The sequence below is a fragment of the Ambystoma mexicanum genome, chromosome 10 (genome assembly GCF_040938575.1).
Source record: "Ambystoma mexicanum isolate Mex_15411 chromosome 10, UKY_AmexF1_1, whole genome shotgun sequence".
NCBI classification, from domain to species: Eukaryota; Metazoa; Chordata; class Amphibia; order Caudata; family Ambystomatidae; genus Ambystoma; species Ambystoma mexicanum.
The window spans coordinates 1,078,488,354-1,078,508,066 of NC_090932.1; the positions used below are offsets into that span (position 1 = coordinate 1,078,488,354).

At 47.0% G+C, this 19,713-nt stretch overlaps 1 protein-coding gene across 1 annotated transcript in view; it reads left to right on the forward strand.

The window, feature by feature from the left end:
• ANTXR1 (ANTXR cell adhesion molecule 1) overlaps nt 1–19,713 on the forward strand; it is a 655,342-nt gene that overhangs the window by 378,331 nt on the left and 257,298 nt on the right. Inside the window, exon 14 of the mRNA XM_069618887.1 lies at nt 18,193–18,234. Within this exon, the coding sequence (XP_069474988.1) occupies nt 18,193–18,234 (42 nt within the window). The remainder of the gene's footprint in view (nt 1–18,192; nt 18,235–19,713) is intronic.

Below are 19,713 nucleotides of genomic sequence, written 5' to 3' on the forward strand. Positions count from 1 at the left end.
TGCTTATCGATTACGTTGATATGCTGCAGACATTTAATGGATACAGGTATCTATTAGTGGTGGTGTGTCCCTTTTCTAGGTGTATCAAAGCCGGTCATTGTACACACCCTGATGCCACTTGCGCAGCAAAGTTTCTAGTGTGCAAAGTATTCCCAAGATGGGGTGTGTGCAAAGTATTGAGATCCTATAATGGGCCACATTTTGTCAATGAGCTATTTCAACAAATAGGGCGTCTATTGAGTATAAAACATAGGTTTTCTTCTGCTTATCAACCTCAAGCAAACGTGATATGTGAGAGGCTCAATGAAAGGATAGCCAAGATCAGATTAACTTTGAAAAAGGGATGGCTATACTGCCTACCCCTAGCCTTGTATGCTCCACTCGAAATCAGCCAGGTTCAGACCATCATCTTACGCCTCATGAGTTAGTGACAGGGTGTCATATGAGGTACTAAATGGCAGTTCTGGATTAGAAATTGGAAGAAAATTAAATATTCAGATTCATATTTGGGAAACCTTTTATTTTAAAAATAATATATGTTACCAATCAATAGCGATACACATCGGATCATAGTTGCAATTGTGTATTTATAATTCATTCATACCCTACTCTTGTTAAGGAAGATGTCAATATTCATACCTTTCTCCATGACCCAAAAAATGACTGCAATAATTGAGCAGATTGTGCAACTACGAAAGTAAATGGAGCATGTGTATTAAAATGATTCGGGAAGAAGATAATGTGGTTATAGATAGAGCACGAGTTTGAGTATTGGTATGGCACACCAAACACCTTTCTAGACTTCTATGCCTCTGCTCTCTCATCCCCTATGTCATGAGTACAGTGAGAACCTTCATTTCAAAAGAGATGTCGACGCAAGTTGCAAAGTGCCTTAGACATCTAGCAGCATGTACTACTAGAGGACAGTTTCAAGGGAACTGGGCAACCTTGCGATTCAGATGAAGACAGACATTTCCATACCAGGATGATTATATAAAAACAACACAAATGGAAAAGGACACTGAATGGACAGATAAGATGCTTGAGTATCCAGCTGCAGGAGAACACAAGGTGATTGTTGAAGAAATGAAGAGGATGAATTGCTCTGACATGACAGAAAGAACTGGAATACCAGGATGCCGGGAGCATTCACAACTGCTAATCTATGGACGAGCGAGTATGGACAAATGATGGGAAGATGGAATTATGTCCTGTGCAGCTAAATGATGAGTGTCTAAAGTCATGGGAGTACTCTAAACTGCTTGACATGGGTGGAAGACGAATCAGGCTCACTGGCTGTAGTCCCATTGGTTAATGCGACACCATGCTTTCCGAGCAAGGGAAAAAAAATCACATTGGTCATAATAAAGAGTGCAAGAACATAATGGACATTCCAGGAATGAAGACAGGGAAAGCTGTCTTAATGGATCAATATTGGGCCTGCAGATCTAGAGCATATATGAATCTGCCCAAGAATTAGGGTGGAGTGTGTTCCTTGGTAAATATCCATGTTCCAGCATTGGTGAGTCCACAAAGTGACCTGAAGATTGAAGAATTTCGAGAAGTGGATGATCACCTATGAAAGAGGAGGTCACTAGAACTCTGGCAGATGAAGAGAGGGAATTAGTTCTCACAAAAATCACTAACTGCTTATGAAAACATTCCTGATTAGCACAAATTGTTCAGCAGGACTGCAGTGATGTTCACATCTATGTTCATGCCTGGAATTCAAAGAGCGGTGAATGCGAAATGGCTACTGATCACCAGGTGGCAGCTGCTACAAACAATCAATCCCACTATAAAAGGATTTAATGCCATAAAAGAAGAGCTGAAGGCCATAAGGTTGATGACCCTCCAATATAGGTATGTCCTTGGTATGATTACAGCATCGGAAGGAGGTGTTTACACTAAGATCAGGCCATCGTGTTGTACATTCATACCATCTCACAGTGAGGAGACAGTGGCCATTGGAGATGACACCTGTTTTCATGGATTCCTTATTGGATGGCACATTTATTCAAGTTCCTAGGAGCAATATTGTTGATAATAATGTTTGGATTCTGTATCAGTGGGAATAAAGATCATGAAGCATGAACCAGAAGACAATGTGCTGACCTGTGATGCCATTAGTGATCATATTAAAGCAGGTATTGTGGCAACTTGAAGGAACACAATTCTGGTTTCCAAAGGATCATAAGAATTACGTGGGATGTTCTGTCTTCTGTACCCCAAGTGGAGAATGCAATTACATGACCTGGAGTATGGATGAAAATATAAAAAATGCGAGCACCCAGAGGGGGGTGATGAAGATATGGTTATCCAAGAAACTCTTCTTCAAGAGAAGATACAGAGAAGCAGGAAAACTTGAGTAGGTGATCGATGACTAGACCAGAGGGGGGAATGTAGAGGAACAGACATATACATCTGCAGGAGATCCTACCCCCCTACCTCCCCTCTATTGGAGAGATGAGATTGTGCCTTGTCTGACACCAGCTATCATACCAATAATGCAGAGAGTATTTGGAAGGAGATATACATTGAGACCACCATATCAAATGTACCCACGAGGTAAGTATGGCCTACAGGAAGATATCCCTGAAGAAATATGAGAACAAACTAAGAAGGTGGACTGATCACATCACAAGAAAGTGGGCACGATGTCTCGAGATACTGAAAGAAGATGGTGTATGGATCCTAGAGAAGAAATAATGAAGTAAAGAATTAAGTGAACTTTAAAGGTATAGGGCCTCATTACGACCCAGGCGGTAAGTGATTGAAATTACCGTCATGGCGTAATGAGCGTTAACGCCATGGTCCGATGGCGATAAGAGCGCCACATTACGACCCATCGCGCACGAGCATTACGCCATGGCGGTAACGTAAATTACGCCATGCCGTAAACAGCCCTTACCGCCCCCGTTAACAGCGCAGGGTGACCTACCGCCACCCATCATTGCGCCGACCGTAGTCAGCGGTCACCGTAATTAGCGGTGACCGCAATTAAGCGGAACCGGAAATAGCGTAATCGCGGCGGAACGGGAAACAGCACAGCGGCCATCTTAAAAAACACAATCCATTGCCATCCTACCCAACCACACCACAACCAACCCTCAAACCCTGACATTCCCATAACCCACCCATTTCCACAGCCAACCATGCCTAAAGTTGTCAAGAAGGCATGTGACAGGCAGCGGCAGGAGCGCTTCAGTCGAGAGGAACTGCAAATGCTTGCAGACACGCTCCAGGAGAAGGCTGATGTTGTCTTCTCCAATGAGATGACCCGAACAGCCATAGGCCGCAAAAAGTAGGTGTGGGAACTTGTGGCACAACGTGTCAGTGCTGTTGGAACCACCCCACGCACCTCCAAACAGTGCCGCAAGAGATGGGACGACCTGCGGATCAGGGTCCGGGGCATTATGTCTGCCAACCGTAACCTGGCCCTGGGAACTGGCGGGGGAGCAGACTCCCCACTGAAGATGCAGCCATGGGAGGAGACATGTGCCTCTCTGATTGGCATTGAGTGCATCGAAGGTGTCGGCGAGATGGAGAGAGGGGCCCCGAGATCTGGAGACACAGGTAGGTGCCTCATATCCAGCCTTGCAAGACACCCTGATACACTTGCACGTGACAATCACAATGTGGCAGACGCAACACATCAGCAGATGAGCCACACCCTGCGCACATGCAGCATGTACACTGTACAGTAGGCAGACACACACCTGCATGCAAAACCGAACCTAAAGGGAGGCAACCTGTATGTCACGGGCTACTAACTCCACCATCTATCCATTTCACTCTTCACAATGCCTGCTCAATGTCCGCTGAACCATCAATAACAGTCACCCTCCTCTGCTCCACCACAGGCTCGCAATCGGACACTGGCAGGGACGACAGCACCAGCACCCCAGCCAAGAAGGCCAGGAAAGTGGGAGAGGGGAACCAAGCATCCACCTCTGCTGGACCCAGGCAGAATCCACGCCAGGCTGAAGAGCCCAGGGCAGCAAAGTCCCCCGAGGAAGGGGTCGTGACAGCACCTGCAGCCCAACCACACCCACTGTTGCCCACTGAGGGCAATGCGTCAGCAGGGAGCAGTACTGTTGGGGAGACTGCAGCCATCGCTGCCTGCTCCGACAGTGATGTGGAGGATGACACCGGACTTGACCACAACACACAACTGCACTCACCACACCTATCCCCAATCAGCCATCATGGAGATGACACCCAGGGCCCATCGCCAGCTAATTCATGGCCAGCAACTCCAAGCCCAGTGGGAGTTGTGGAAGATGGGAGTAGTCCCATTGGTCCCCCATTGGCACCCCCCATTGGGCCAGAATTCCAGCTGTCGCTGGAGCAGATTGCCAACAGGCAGGAAGCACTGGGCACACTCCTCACGCAGCATGTAGCCGAATGTGTAAGTACCAGTGCAGCCATAGAGAGGAGTGCTGATGGCATCAGGGCTGCCATCCAAACTGCCAGCAGGGACATTTGCACCGAACTTGCTGCAGGGCGGCAGATGATGAGCCAGCTCATCCAGACAATTCTGGACACATGCCGTACTGAGCAGCCCGATACATCCTCGGCTGCAAGTTCAGCACAAGCCTCTCCCGTCCGCAGGTCATCCAGGACCCAGAGGAGCACAGGCAGGGGGGCCCCAGGTTCCGGGAGAGGGGGCAGTCAATAGTGTGCTGAACTATACTCATTTCACCACGGGCACTGTCACATGTTTGCAGGGTGTTCATGGGGGAGGGGGAGGGGGGTATTGGGTGTGTTGGAGTGTTCAGGGGGGAGGGGGAGGGGGGTATTGGGTGTGTTGGAGTGTGCAGGGGGGAGGGGGAGGGGGGTATTGGGTGTGTTGGAGTGTGCAGGGGGAGGGGGAGGGGTACTGTTATACCTATTCAGTAGTACAATCCACTTTTTCTTTTCTCACAAACTAAAAGTGTGGACATTGTTCATTGCGTATCTGTGCTTTATTGTTACAGTACACAGTGTTGACATACCAGACACACACAGTGCCCCAAGTGCCATCCATATGTCACACACTCGCTGTGTGTGCTAGAAGTATCGGTCAATGACATTCTGACGCATTATATGGCCCTCCTGTGCATCGCTGCCTCCCTGAGGTGCTGCCCCTTCCCCATCATCATCATCCCCATCATCAGGTGGTTGTGGTTCTGCGTCAGGGGGCAGAGGCACGTTTCGTCTGATGCACATATTGTGTAGCATGACACATGCCATGACGATCTTTGCAACCTTCTCATGGCGGTACAGGAGTGCCCCGCCAGACCTGCTGAGGCAGCGGAAACGTGCCTTCAGTAGGCCAAAAGCATGCTCTATCACCACACGGGTACATGCATGGTTATGGTTGTAGTCCTCCTCATGCTGGTTTGATGGGTTCCGGACTGGTGTGAGGAGCCACCTCTTCAGGGGATAGCCCGCATCACCTGTAAAATGTGAGAAAAGAATGTGTCATGAACGAGATTGATATGTGAACAAGACCCACAACCATGCCTTGATTCTGACTGTTACTGTGCACCAATTGGAGTTGTGGATATGGATTTACACTGTGCAACCAGTATGTGTTCATGGCTCTCATGTACTGTTTTGCATGCTAAAACACAATGCAGGGGGGACGATTGCCTTGTGAGTGGCCATCCACTGTGTCCGTTCAGGACGTCATTCATGTGACCTTGCACGTGTCCTGTGAGCTTGAAGCTCACATGATAGCAACATCGATGTCTGGCTCATTATGACCCCAGTGAGCATTACTGGTGTCAATGGGGACAGTTTGTGGGTCTTGTAGTGGTGCATTGATGTGCCTGTCTGTCATGTGCCTCCTTTGTGCGCAGTTGTGGGGGACAGGCCTTTCAGTAGTTGGTGCATGGTGACGTGCATGTTGGTGTTATTCTTTAGGGTCAATGCGGCCACAATTTGCACAATGCACTTGCAAATGGTTGTGTCGTTTTTGGGATGCACTTTCATTCACATGTTGGGATGATTAGGTCAGGCTTGATGTGTACACTTCTCTGTTGACGTCAGTGCTGCCACAGGGAATGATCTGGCTACTGCTAGTTGCACCCACCCCCCTGTATCTGCCAGATGTAATATGCATTGGTACGTCATTCAACACCCACTTTGCATTTCCATGCTCATGTCATTAGACTCACCGAGTAGGTAGGATCTTGGGCCTGCATGTCGCTCCATGTAGCGTGGTATTGTTGAGTTCCGTAGGATCATAGAATCATGGGTTGATCCGGGGAATCTGGCACAACAATGTGTGATGATCCTGTTGGAGTCACAGACCATTTGCACGTTGATTGAGTGGAAATGTTTACGGTTGCGGTACGGTACCTCCATGGCATGTGGGACCACCAATTCAACATGGGTGCAGTCAATGGCACCAATGCAACCAGGTATGCCGGCCAGTGCATGGAAACCCACTTTGGTGTTGGCAATCTCCTGGGCAGACCGTGGTAATGAGATGTGGTCATCTGTGTGCTTGAGGAGGGCATCGAGCACTTGCATCAGTGTACGTGAGAATAATGGTTGTGATATGCCATGCAAGTGCCCCACTGTGTGCTGGTAGGTGCCTGTGGCCAGGAAGTGGAGCATGGACACTACCTTCAGTAGGGGGGGGTGGCAGTGGGTGTATCAATCATGCTGACGATGTCGTTGTGTATCATGTCCACAATGGTGGTGATGGTGTCCCGGTCCAGTCGGTACAGGGTGTGGATCTGCTCAGCGGTGAGGTTGAATGGGCTGGGTCTGATGCGTGGGATTGGGGGCTGCCTGCGTGGTGGCACTGGCTGTGCTGGTGGGGCTTGCTGGGCCTGCCTTGCCCTCCTTCTCCTCCTGCGTCTCCTCTGTGCAGCCTGTTGTTGTTGTTGTTGTTGTTGTTGTTGTAGTTGTAGTTGTTGTAGTTGCTGTTGTAGCACTCGCATTGCTATCAGGTCCTCCAGCCCCAACATTGCAAGTCCTATTGGTATCATTGTGGAGTGTGACTGGGTGTGGGAAGGGGTGGGGTGTGCTCTTTTTGTACTTCCTGTGTCTGTATTGCCTTCACCTGTGCTGTTTCTGTGCACCTGTGGCAGCTGCATTCACTTTACATGGCCCTTTACGGTTGCTTCGCGATGGCGTAATTTGCACCATGGCGGTAAGGTACTTAACGGGCTGGGTGATGGCGTTAGGGGCATGTCCGCTTGGGTCGGCATTCCCGCACCTTTCCGCCATGGCGCTAAGTACGGTGTGGATGTTCGCGTGCGCGCGCCCTTGGCGCAGTCAGCGGCAGCGTTAGCTACGATGCCGCTAGTGACATCGTAGTTTACGGTCACGGGTCGTAATCGGCACGAGCGGAAGACGATGGCGGTAATCGTTTACCGCCATCGTTTTTCGCTTTGCGCCAGGGTCGTAATGAGGGCCATAAAGAAGAAAAGTGCACGGTAGAAAAGCTCTGCAGAAGTCGGAAGCATGAAGAATGTACAGATGCTGACACACAAGATAGATCAAGTCATCCTGTAGGCTGGCTATAAGTAGTAAATAAAATGCAGGCAGAACCGCCATTGTATAGAAACTGGACATTGGTATCATGAAATAATAAGCCAAAACCCATGAAAGGGGAATGAAAAGCTGTGTCACAGTAGAATAACAGGTTGCTGAAGCTGCGTGGTGAGGCTATCTTGCTTGAAGTCAAGATCCTAGAAATCATGATCAGTTATCTACTCTGAAGAAGAACTGGTGTGCTGAGGATGAATACTCTCATGTTAAGGTGCAAGAAAGAACACAAGGGATGCTAAATTTAATTCATTTAAAAGGCTGCTGAATGAACCGTATCGTGGTCTCTAGTCACATGAGTCAAGGATGGATATAGAGTTTGAACTTGGAGTTTCAGATACAATAGTGAGTGCCCTCACGCCTGTGCGTTCCCAAGATGAGAATTCTCTGCAAGGCCAAGTACAAAGTCAATTGCATGGCAGAAGGCATGGGTGATGAGAGATGCTGGGCTAATTGGGTGGTGAGGTAGCTTCATGTCCAATCTCCCTGCACCGTGGTCTTGGCTTACGTGCTGCTAATTGACCGAATGTGCCAGACATGGCACAAGCATGCCAAACCAATTGTATTAGTTCATAAAACAAAGGACCTTATAGCTTGAGAACCTAATGAAACACAGTGTAACCGATTTGTCTTAAAATGACACATATGAAGAGGTAGGTATAAGTTGTCCACCTGATAAAGGACAGCCAATAACAAACCTAGCTCCTATATGATTTTATATCTAGATATTGCCCTTAACCAATTCTGACCCTTGATAGGTTTTTCACTATTGCCACATAGTATGACATCACTCTCTCTGATGCATAATGAAGTATATAAATAGTATTTTTAGTGGAAATCATTGAGACACTGAGCGTTCGTCCCTTGATATTTGTTGTAACCTCCCTGTTTTAGATAGTTGTTAATAAAACAGTAACTTGCCATGTTGTTGAGTTTGTCCGGTTATTTGGACTCAGGATTATCCCATCCCATTACAGATAAACGGTCGAACGGACATAAGCTCAAGAACATTAAGCTTTCAACCTGGTATTAGTTTTGTATCATCTTGCCTTCAGTTGGATGGGAACTACGGTCTCTATCTGGCTCGAATGAATAGGCTTTGTCTTCCGAGTTCAAGTCACGTGGCTCTCAGGACCACAAACTTAATTGTCCTGCTTGCATTTTTGAGGATGTTCTGCTTTTACACTTGCAAGTGTCCTATCTCTTCTGCTAATGTGAAACATTCTCTCCCTCAGTGTCCTTGGCAAGGCTGTGCACAATAGCTGCACTGAGAGGCTGGTCTGCGCCCCTCTGCAAAATCAGCGGGTCAGACATTGCTCTATATTCTCAAGCCCTTTCACTGCCTTCCATTAATTTCAATATGGCTGTGGCTTGCATCTCTATTTACATGGCCACTCGTATTAGATGCTTTCAGCGTCACCAAGCACTTCGTATGTATTCTTGTGCAACTTGGGGAGGTAGGGGCCAGGAACGATGTACAGCTTCATTTCTGTGGCGTTGAGAAGAGGGCAGGCTTGGTGTAACGAGGGTCACATTCATGTCTCCCGCTTCTCTCCACGGACGGTGCTCCAGCCTGAGAGTTTTTTTCTGTCTTGTTCCGGCCCAATTCCTCCCCTGTGAGTGCGAACATTAATACAGTGGCAAAATCATCTCATTTGCACCTATGCCCATAAGTCGTGCCAGCATGGCACAAGCGAGGGCTTGAGTAGTTGGCTACCACCAAACAATTCGGTATAGCCATTCAAATACCAATGTTTCGGAACTAGTTTTAAGAAACTCTGGTGCACTAAGGGATGGCAGGAATCCAAAAAGCCATGACAAGGCGCCAGCTTCACGTGCTCTCTTCCAGGCAGCCCACGTTCTGCGGTTCAAAGCCGGCTGAGGAGACAACAACAGTTTCTTTCCTAGAAAACAGATCAGGGATTCAAGGAATGTTAATAGGTTCTTCATTAAGGGATCTTGTGCAACCAGACTTTATTTTTAGGAGAAAACAGTATGTTCTTATCAGGCAGGACTGTTTTGAAGAAGCGGCATATTTCTCAAAGCACTTATGCGGTCACATGACGAGAATGAGGCCATTTGGCAACCCCAAGGTTGCTTTTTAACTTCCAAGTGGCTCCAAAGAGGAAACATACTCTGTTGTCCTACCGAGCCTAAAAGTCTTGAAAAATCCAAATTTGAGTGCAAAAAGTGTGTCTATTTTTTAACATAAAGATTGGCAAAATCCTGCTACTTTGAGGGAAAAAGCCACATTTAGAGAGAATAAGCTTTGATCATAAACATGAAGTAAAAATACAGGTTGGACTGGCCTATCAGATACATCTGCACAGTTCCCAAGAAATACACCTCGTAACTGCCAGGTACATACACAGGGTGTGTGCCCCCTAAACTTCCAGGGCTTCAGGCTGCAATACTTAAACAAGTCTTTGTCAGTGAAAGCGTTAATTTTTGCTGACCAAGCATGTGTTAATGTGATTTCAAAAATTCGTATATATGTATACATACAAAAAGGCCTCTGAGTGCTTTAGGGTTGTTTCATGCTGAGTGCCAAAGTGACCCACTCTCCCTCTTCCAATCCTTGGTTCCTTATTTGACTGAACTGTGTTATCCTGGGCCAACAATTGTATCTCGTGGTGCTCCTGCCACCATGTTGGACAAAGCTGGAGATGCGTCAAAAAGTCTGAACACTGGTCCCTGCTTAAAGTTAGGTTGAGAAATGGGTGATCACTAAGCCAAATACTATGGTGAGAGAATGGGGACCTAGCCCCCCTTAAGAAATTAATTTTAAAAAATGCACACACTTACTGCGGTGAGCTCAGAAAGGCTGCAATTGGGTTGAAACCCAAAAGTGGAATTGAAGGAGGCCCCAGAGTCCTTGTAAATGAAGTGGTGTGTCCTATGATGTGAGATTTAGGGAGAATGTGGAAGGATAGCGGCCTGGCATACGCATATCCTTAGATAACATCTTTCTCATGACACTTTCATGACTTACACTAAAACAAAATCTGAAAACCTGTATAACTAATCATACTTCCCATTAAGTCTGAATTCCCAGAGTGGGACGCTCTCATCGCCCCCAATGGTGTCTCTTTATTGCCGGGACTTCTCTCGTCCCCACTGTGTCTCTGATCTTCAGAGTCTCTTATCTTCCCTCATTTTCAGTATTATCCCTCCAGAAGGTCCCTCAACCACCTCAAAGTATCACTGTCACAACCCTGCCCCCCTTTCTCACCTTCGTTCGTTTGTCATCTTTGCTCGTGTTGGTGTTTTATGCAGTATTAAAATGCTGCCCGCGTCTGCTTCTCGGCACTTTGGGACGCGGCAGCGTACAGCAAGGCCAGAAAAGGCAAGGTTCGGAAATGTACAGAAACCAGAAGACGCAAGAGTGCGCCACAGACTCTGCGCTGGGGGCCTGGACCTAGGCTGTAGGCACCTAAAATGGCCCAGGATCCCCAGACAAGCCTAAAGCACCTGTCCAGTAGTGGGATAGCCTATTGGCTTTGAGGAGTCTCCAAAGACAGGGTGGGCTTCAGTTTGTAAGTTCCCAACTGAGGCGTTTGCCCCCTGCCTGCCCAACAGCAGCCCTCTTTATCATGACAGTTTTCATTTGGGATTGCACAGCGGGTTCAAGTCAGGGCCCCTGTGCAGCCAGTGCTAGGTTCTTCTGGGAATCTTCTGTGTAGGCCACTCCCACCCAAACCCCTCCCTATACCACATCTACTGCATGAAAAGGTGGCAGTAGTGTGAATCCTAACCCTAACGACTGAATACACAGGCTGACCAAGATGGATACACTAGGACGCCCCATCGACCGCACTCCAACCCTGAACCATTCAAAGCCTCAACCGACCATGGTCACGTTAGACAACAAGAGAATAGATACTACCAACCCAGTTCCACACCTGAAGAAAAGGTTCAGACACACCTATCACTCCATACAATACTCACTATGATACAGCTGGATCAGCGCAGAACCACCACAGCGAGAAGACCCACGAGGAACGAGCAACAACCTCACCCACAGGGATACAGCTCTAACGGAACCAGAAGTACCTGAATCAGGATACAGACCCCACTAACCCAAACCTCAATCTTCTGCACACTCAACCCACACAAAAGTCACACAAGCATTTCTCTCCCAGCAATCAGCATGCACTTTACCATACTGCATCAACAACACATAAACATCACCTACAGCACAAGAGGTCTCGCCCGATCCGATACTTGCAGCAAAGCCCAGCACTCAGTGTATAACAAGCTGAAGCTCCCAACAGCACACCACCTCTCCTACTCTCCTTCTCCCCTCCTCCCGACTAACCCTACCCATCTTCCTTCCTGTTTACAGATCCGCAAGAGCTCCTGGGGACCAATTCTGTTGGTGACGGTGCACTATATGAGTACCTTTAACATAACATAACATAACATAACATAACCCTAAGATCTCTCTGAGAGACCGTGTGTTCAGAGGTGTATCCAGGATTGTCTAACAAGGGGGGTCTGAAGCTAATGTAGTTGGGCCCACCACAGTGAAATAAACATCTGGAAATGCCCCCAAAATGCTGCTGGGTGGGCATTTACAGATTTTGGGTGGGCCTTGATCCCGCTCCCCTAGCCCCCATGATCCTTAGCAGCCCGAAGTTCTCCAGCGAGAGGCGACCAGCCCACACCACCGGCCCACGCTAGTCACCAGGATCCCCTGAAGAGGCAAATCACTGCCCATTCAGACCACCTGTCATAGGGACCTGGACCCACTGGTCTGGGGCACTCCCCCGGCGGGTCTCGGAGGCGAGGCAGGGCAGTGGGTTCACAGAGGAGAAGGAAATGGTGTCGCCCCTCCCCGGACACCCTTAAATGGTGATGTTCCCGCCACCTGCTCTGCCCTGGGAAAGCGTGCAAAGCATCCTCTTCCCGCCCGCCCCCCCACCCTCTTCAGTGCACCAGTCTATTTGTGGACCGGGAGGACAGGCAGGGTCTGGGCTGCAGTCAGCCCACGGCTCTGAATTGCTTGTATGGCCATACCTATCCTACCAGACCACCCCTCTAATTCGCTGGAGTTACCTCCGTTCATCTTCCTCAATGGGTCTCAACTGTTCCATATTGGGTCTTCTCATTTTGCCAAGTGTATCACACCAGCACAGTATAATATACTTTTTTTACCGGCTTCCCTTTAAAAATTAGTTTTATCCTAATTCTGTGTCCTACTTTTGCTGTCCCGTCGAAGGAATGCAGTAGCATTTGTCTAAGTCATATTCCTCGAATCAATCTAATGTGATCTGAATGTTTGTCCCCTAGCACATATGCGCTTTTTCAGGTTGTTCACTGTTTTTTTTTTTTTTTGTAGAGCTGTCAGATATATCTTTTTTTCTCTCCCGATTATAATTTTTTGTGCTTGGGTTGAAACCTAGGCAGTATTTGGTTGATTAACTAGGCGGTTTTACCATTTTTATTCTGGTTTTAACATGGTTTATGTACTGTATGTATCAGCACTTTATCTGGTGTGCACAATATTGTTGCATAAGTTGTACTTCCAGTGCACTTGCACTTTATGGCACTTTGGATTTACTAAGCTGCTATTCATCTGTGTACTTCTATTGCAATTGCACTTTAATTAGCTGTGTTCTTAGCTGCCTAATTGATCTACTTTTTTCATGTTGCACCAGCACATATGCACATGCAATGGGAAATTATATATAGATATGTTTTACCAGACGATGGTATGACTTTTGCCTTGTTTTATCTGAATTGTTATCTAATGTGCATTAACACAGTATGGGCCTCATTATGACCCAGGCGCTAAGTGTTTAGCGGTGCCGTAAAAGGCTGCGGCGTCGTTAAACACTTAGCGCCTTACTACGCGGTCACTTTGCAGGACCCGACCTGAACGGCTGGTCTAGACCAGCCATTAAAGTAGGGACCCGCAAAGGGACCTTGGTGCTAAGTACGGTACCTCAATTTGCGGTACCGTACTTAGCGCCTTCCCCATTCCCATAGAGCCCTATGGGGCGAAAATGGGAATGGGGAAGGGCCATGGTTCAATGGGGAATTACCGCCCCGCCAACTTTGGAATGGGATGGCAATTCCCCATTGAACCATGGCGGACCCGTTACACCAGGACCAGCCATGGTGCTAATAGCGCCATGGTTTAGCGCCGGTGTTGTAATGAGGGCCAATGTGTTTTATTAGATTGTTCAACTTTGTCAGGTGTTGTCACTTCTGGAGGGCCACTTTGGGTTCACCCTTTGAGATGTTTTTTACAATGTTTTTTTTACAAAGCTTTTGTCATCAATTGGAAATCTTTTTTACACAGGGTTGTATAATTTTTACGCATGCAATGTATTTTAATCATTCCGTGTGTTGTCAAGTTTTGATGTGTATTGTAAGCATTGTATACATATATAAATATTACTGTGTATCAAATCTGCTTGATATTTACATTGATCTGCCCTCCTCACTACTTTCATGGAACACACCACCATTTCGTTAAGTCTGTCTGTAAAATTACACAGAATGTCACATGTAACTGGTACCCTGTAACCGTGCCTCGATGCCTCCGGGGTTTTTGTGTGCATTATAAATGAAAAAATGAATAAATTGTGCCTGTCATTCGCTTACACTAATCTGAGTATCTTGTCTTTCCATTATGGTGTGTGAATTGATCCGACATGGCTGTCTGCACTTTTCAAACCCAGCACCATTGTGCTAGTGTTTTAGTAACTAGCAGCAAAGTAGGACCAGGTTGTAATATATGTCTTGTGGGATTACTTCACTCTGTTGTGATCAAGCACAGAGCTGAATGCGAAACACGTCATTCCGCTTGTGTGCCCTGTGTCAGTTCTTATCTAACAATATTTCATTAAAGAGCCGTGTTTATTTCATCACGGTGTGGCCTTCATTTGCAATTGTGTGCCTTGACCAAGGAGTGCGTTCTGTGTCGTTTTTTTGTTTTTCTCTTGCAAAATATAAATATATATATATTAGAGAGAACAAAGGCGCATTGGAACGCGCTTTAAGGTTGCACTTGCAAGGATCCCACAAGAAGTGTTCAGAGTACACTCTGTCAGCCACAAAGGGTATAAAGGGCCAATTCCAGTTTATTTATGACATAGGATACAAAGGAAAACCGTATTACGCACTGATTTCGTAGCCTACTGGCCACTTGTTCACATACAATTCTTAAACATTCCTCTGACCGTGTTTTTTAAAAGGACAGTTCATGTTCTCTACGCTTCTTTGCAGGCAGTCCTTTCATTATTTCTGAGGCTTTCCGCAGAGGTGTTGCTAGGTCTGGAAAAGATTCTGGGCTATGCTAATATCGCCACTGTCGGGACTCAGGGCTAGCTAGTCTTTTTGGTTGTTGCCCCTGAGCTTCTTTCTGGGGTTACAACTGAAAGTCCTAGGGCTATAGCCCCCTAAACACCCCCCTAGCAACTTTTAGTGTGATCAAAGAAAGGAAGGCAATGCCTTGGTAAATACAGGCGGCCATTTTCAAACATTTTCAGATGTAAAATAAACTTTTCTGCTATGTTTAAAATTGGAAGGCAATATATATATCCCATCTTTCACCAAATGTACTTTTCTCCTCACCGAGCATGCCTTCCTCTCCCCCCCCCCATGTGCCTGTAATCTCTGAGAAGCGGATGCAATTTCCCCAATATGTATATCTCTTATACCCACCAACAATGGGAACATGTCACTCAGACACCTGAACACTCCACTGGCTCCCAGTCAAACACAGAATGCAATGTGAAGCCCCTTGTATCACCGACACCACCACCAGAAACCACCAAGAAGGAATTCTGCCACTACACACCTGCCAGAAGGCTTCACTCCACCAATGCAGGCCTTATAAAAGTCCTGCCCTGCAGCCATAAACGTCAAGACTCAGATTCTCATTCTCAAGCCTATTGGGTAACCTCTGGAACTCCATGCCCGAGTGGCTCCACACAGAGCAAAACCACCTGGACTTCAGAAAATCGAAACCGGTCTGTCCGTGTGACAACCACAGACAGATTATCACTGATATGCACCCACCAAAGGGCAAACAAATCTGGTTGTAAATATTTACTAGGCATCATGGACTGTGACCCAAAGAACCACCGCAGCACCAATGCCACAAACAAGAATGCATTACAGAGAAGGTTCAATTAGTCTCACTTATGAGTCTGAAGAACATCTCTACAGAACGTTGAAATGGAGAACTCTATTTACAACAGACTCAAATAGGGCAGTCTCTGAAACCTATCCTCATCACAGGTCTGTGGCGTCAACAACCCAGATCTGCAAAAACCAGGCCGGGCCCACAAAAACACATTCCACCTAGCACACCCAATCGGCATACTCCTCGCTATGCACCCTCTACACAGGAGTCAAGCCACCTCTTCCTCCTCAACATAACTCTTGCTTGCCCACTAAACAAAACCCTACTGGTTTTGTCTAACCAGCAATCCACAGAGGCCGGATTCCACACGATCCTCCTGATCTACCATCACCCAACAATCACCATAAAAGTGGAACCAATAACAGCATGAAACTCACCATTCAACTAAAACTGACAGTACCAAGCTCGTCCTTCCGGGTTTCACCTACAGGCAGACCGAAAACCCTATCTGGTCAGTGGATCCAATCAACTTCATGCACCAAGACTTGTTAAGGGCCTCTCTAACCACCTCTCTGATACCCAAAATAACCCACTCAACTTTCTGTCTTTTATCACCTCTCTGCTACTTACATGGAGCCCCAGGCCCACTACAGCCTTCCGCCTGCTAGCACAACCTCCACCACATAAACCTCCAGACACCACTTAGAGTCCTCAGCATGATGCACAACATCTTTAGCCCTCTCACTCACCGTCCATTCCTCTTTCCACAAAAGTGGCTCTCCTGGCATCCCGGTCCTGGTGCCTAATAGATCCTGTGCTCTCCTCACTGGATAAACAGACACCCAAGGGTCACTGCCACAAACCACCTATACCAGCACACAGTGCTTGAGAACATATGGCAACACCGCAGATTTTGCACCTGCCTCTTCGTTTAGCCCCACTGACAACCCTCCCCTCTTTATTCGAGGACCGCTATGGCCAAATGGCTAAAATGGCAGAAGGGCGCTGTACAGAGCAACTTTACATTACAAATCACTACTCCTCCATTAGGTTTCTCTCATCTTCCGCCAATTCGTCTCTGATCTTCCCCATGCGTCCACCATTTCCCCCATGTGCCTCTCTTACATCCTCCAAAATATATCTCTACCCTCCCTCTCTCTCTTAGGTGCCTCTCATCTTCCCCCAATTTGTCTTTAATCCCCCCCATATGCCTGTCATTTCCTGAAGCTGTCGGTCTTATATCTGTATCTTCCATCTTCGTCAATGTGTGACCTTCAAACAGGCTTCCCTCACCTTCCCCCAAAGGACCTGTATTCTTCCCAAGCATGCCTCTGCGTCATCTCCCAATGGTCTTCTACTCGGCCCCAATATGCTCTTGTTTCTTCCCTCAGTGGCACACTATCCTCCCCAATATGTCTGTTGCTTCTTCCTCTAATGACCCTCAACATGTCCCTCTTTCTGCCCTCAGCATGGCTGACAGGCAATATAACCCCAACGCCTTGCTTTCTATGTACAGACATATGGTGAAGCAAACCATGTTTACTATTGATGTTGGTAGGTAGGGCCTGTTCACTGGCCAATGTATTGCCGAGGGACCATTTCCACATTTGGGAGTTGTTTTGGAGTCTGTAACTTATTTATCAAGAGTCATGGAGCCTGCGGGGAGGATTGGAAAAACAACTCGATCTGCGCAGTCTTTGAAATCCGCCCTGAAATAGCCCAACATTAATTGATCTTGGATTCCACAGACAACATATCAGCCAAAATTCCTCTTGCTGCTAGACGCATGTTACTGGCATGCAACAATGGGCTCCCAGCCTTACATCATCTCCACAGAGACAGCTCTCGCCCAGCGCACAGACTGCTTCCCATTCAGAAGGGCTTCTTTAGAACCGGCTAGAGTAAGCATTAACTCCCCCAGACAGACCTGGTGCAAAGCCGTAATGTGTGGAATCATGGCTAGGACAGTACGTCACGTGACAGGAAGGCTCGCAAAGCAACACTTTGCACAAAAGGAAGTCCTCTGGTGTAGCACTGCTTCCTTTCCACTTTAGTACTCTCCCCTGGCTGCCCACACTAAAGGCATAATACAAACTGTGCAGCTTGTACAGTGTGTGTATACTTATTAACCTCAAGCAGAATACAACTAATGCATCATTGCACTCGTTGCTATAGCTCTGACTTCACGAAGCACATGATAAAGCCTACCTGAGTGTCTGCCTACGTGGGTCACATGAGGCAAACAGTACTATTTTTCTTGTCAGTATGCCACCCAAGCCCGTATCCATCACAAACATCTTAATGTTCACGGTCTATGTGTTTCTCTGGTTCTGGCACCAGGGCACCATGTTGCAGTCTGCCTGTCTCCCGACACTAGGCGCATGATAAATATAGGTGTGTCTGCCTACGCTAAGCACGAGAGGAATTGTTTAGATGAAGAACAAATAAAAAACAGATGTTCTACCATCTTGTCTTCTTGTGCAGTAGTGAAAACAGGTCGCTCGATTCCGAAAACTAATGCTGTGAATATTTTTTTTTTTTTTTAGGTTATCAAACCACCACCACCAAAGCCCAAAGAAGAGAGTGAGGTAAAAACACCCTGTCTGTGTGTGATGTGTCACCAGCCAGGGAGAATTGTCTGGAATGTTGATATTGTTCGCGTACTCTTCCAAAATGGTTGTTGAGCTGTGTGCTAGGCAATGTTCTCTAAGCCAGGACTGGCACACATCGCCGCAGCATTGTATCACTGGAAACAGGGGGATCAGCTCTCATGGAAGTGTGTTATTGGGAAGAGGGCTGGAATCTGCTGACTCGACACTCTTAGGTCTAAACTGCAAGGTCCACAGGTTTACAGAGTTGGGTCATGCAGTGTGTATCCGTGTAGAGCGAAGCAATATGCGCCTGTTTACATCTAAGAAGTTGTAATATACACACAGTTACTAAGGTGTGATAAGCAATATACTTATAACGAGATCTTCTAAATTGATTTCAGACTGCTGTGTGTGTGTGTAGTGCAACTGGGTAATATTCTGAGGAGACACAGACAAAGGACAACTGTTACATGATATTGGTAATCTTGCAAAGCCGCAATGTAATAACCAACAGTTATTGAAGATCACTTGGAGAGAAGAGGACCTGTCCAAAAACGCAGCATTGGCCGGCGGCTTATATCAGGGAATGGAAAGGCAAATAGGTAGTTCCATAACGATTTAGAGGCACCAAGTGTTGCAGGCTGGGAGTTCACCTTGACAGAATTACAAATTAGCACAAGGTCCATTTTTTTAAGTTCTTGTGGAAAAAACGTGAGCAAAGTGACCAGGCAGAGCTCAGTGGGTAGCATAGTCCAGATTCTCGGAGAAGAGTCGATGAAAAGTTGGTTGTGAGTTTGTTTCCTTTTGAAACTCGAAATGTCCAGTCTTAGATAATCTTCGCCATGGGTGTCAGCTTGTCAATTGGGTATTGTGGTCTACTGAAGTGAATAGCTTTGTATGTTAGGAAGCCACAGAGAGTCAGTGCAGGGTAATTAGGTCTGTGGCGCTGTGCCTGTGATGCCCAGTTCCTGAGATCAGTCTGCCAGAACACTGGTGGACAGCTTTCACAAAGGAAAGTCAGGTTTAGGGTAGGCCAGTAAGGAGTGCTGGCACTCCAGGGTTGCAGCCATTGCAACTGAAGTAGGTCGCCAATGGTTGGGGGTCCCTGGCTGGCTGCCTTTCGTTGTTCTGCTGAGTAGAGAAAAATAAACTTGTTCCTACATATTCTGCACTCCACAGAATCATCAAGGCACACGCAGAAGCTGTGGGCACGCACCTCTCTATTAAAGAGCCCACAATGTTTAGCTTCAGTGTTTGCAGGCAAATGCTCAGGAAATCCCTGCCACTTTAAGGGTGGACTTTCTAGCCGAAGATGGGCATCTTCAAAGGATGTCCAATAATCATTGACATGCTTCACCATGTTCTTAGCTCTTTGGTATGGTGCAATGAAAAGACCTGCTGAATTATTAAGTTCAAGGTGTAGCTCGTGAGATGCAACATCAACATTAAAACCAGAGAATTCAACCATTGTGATGT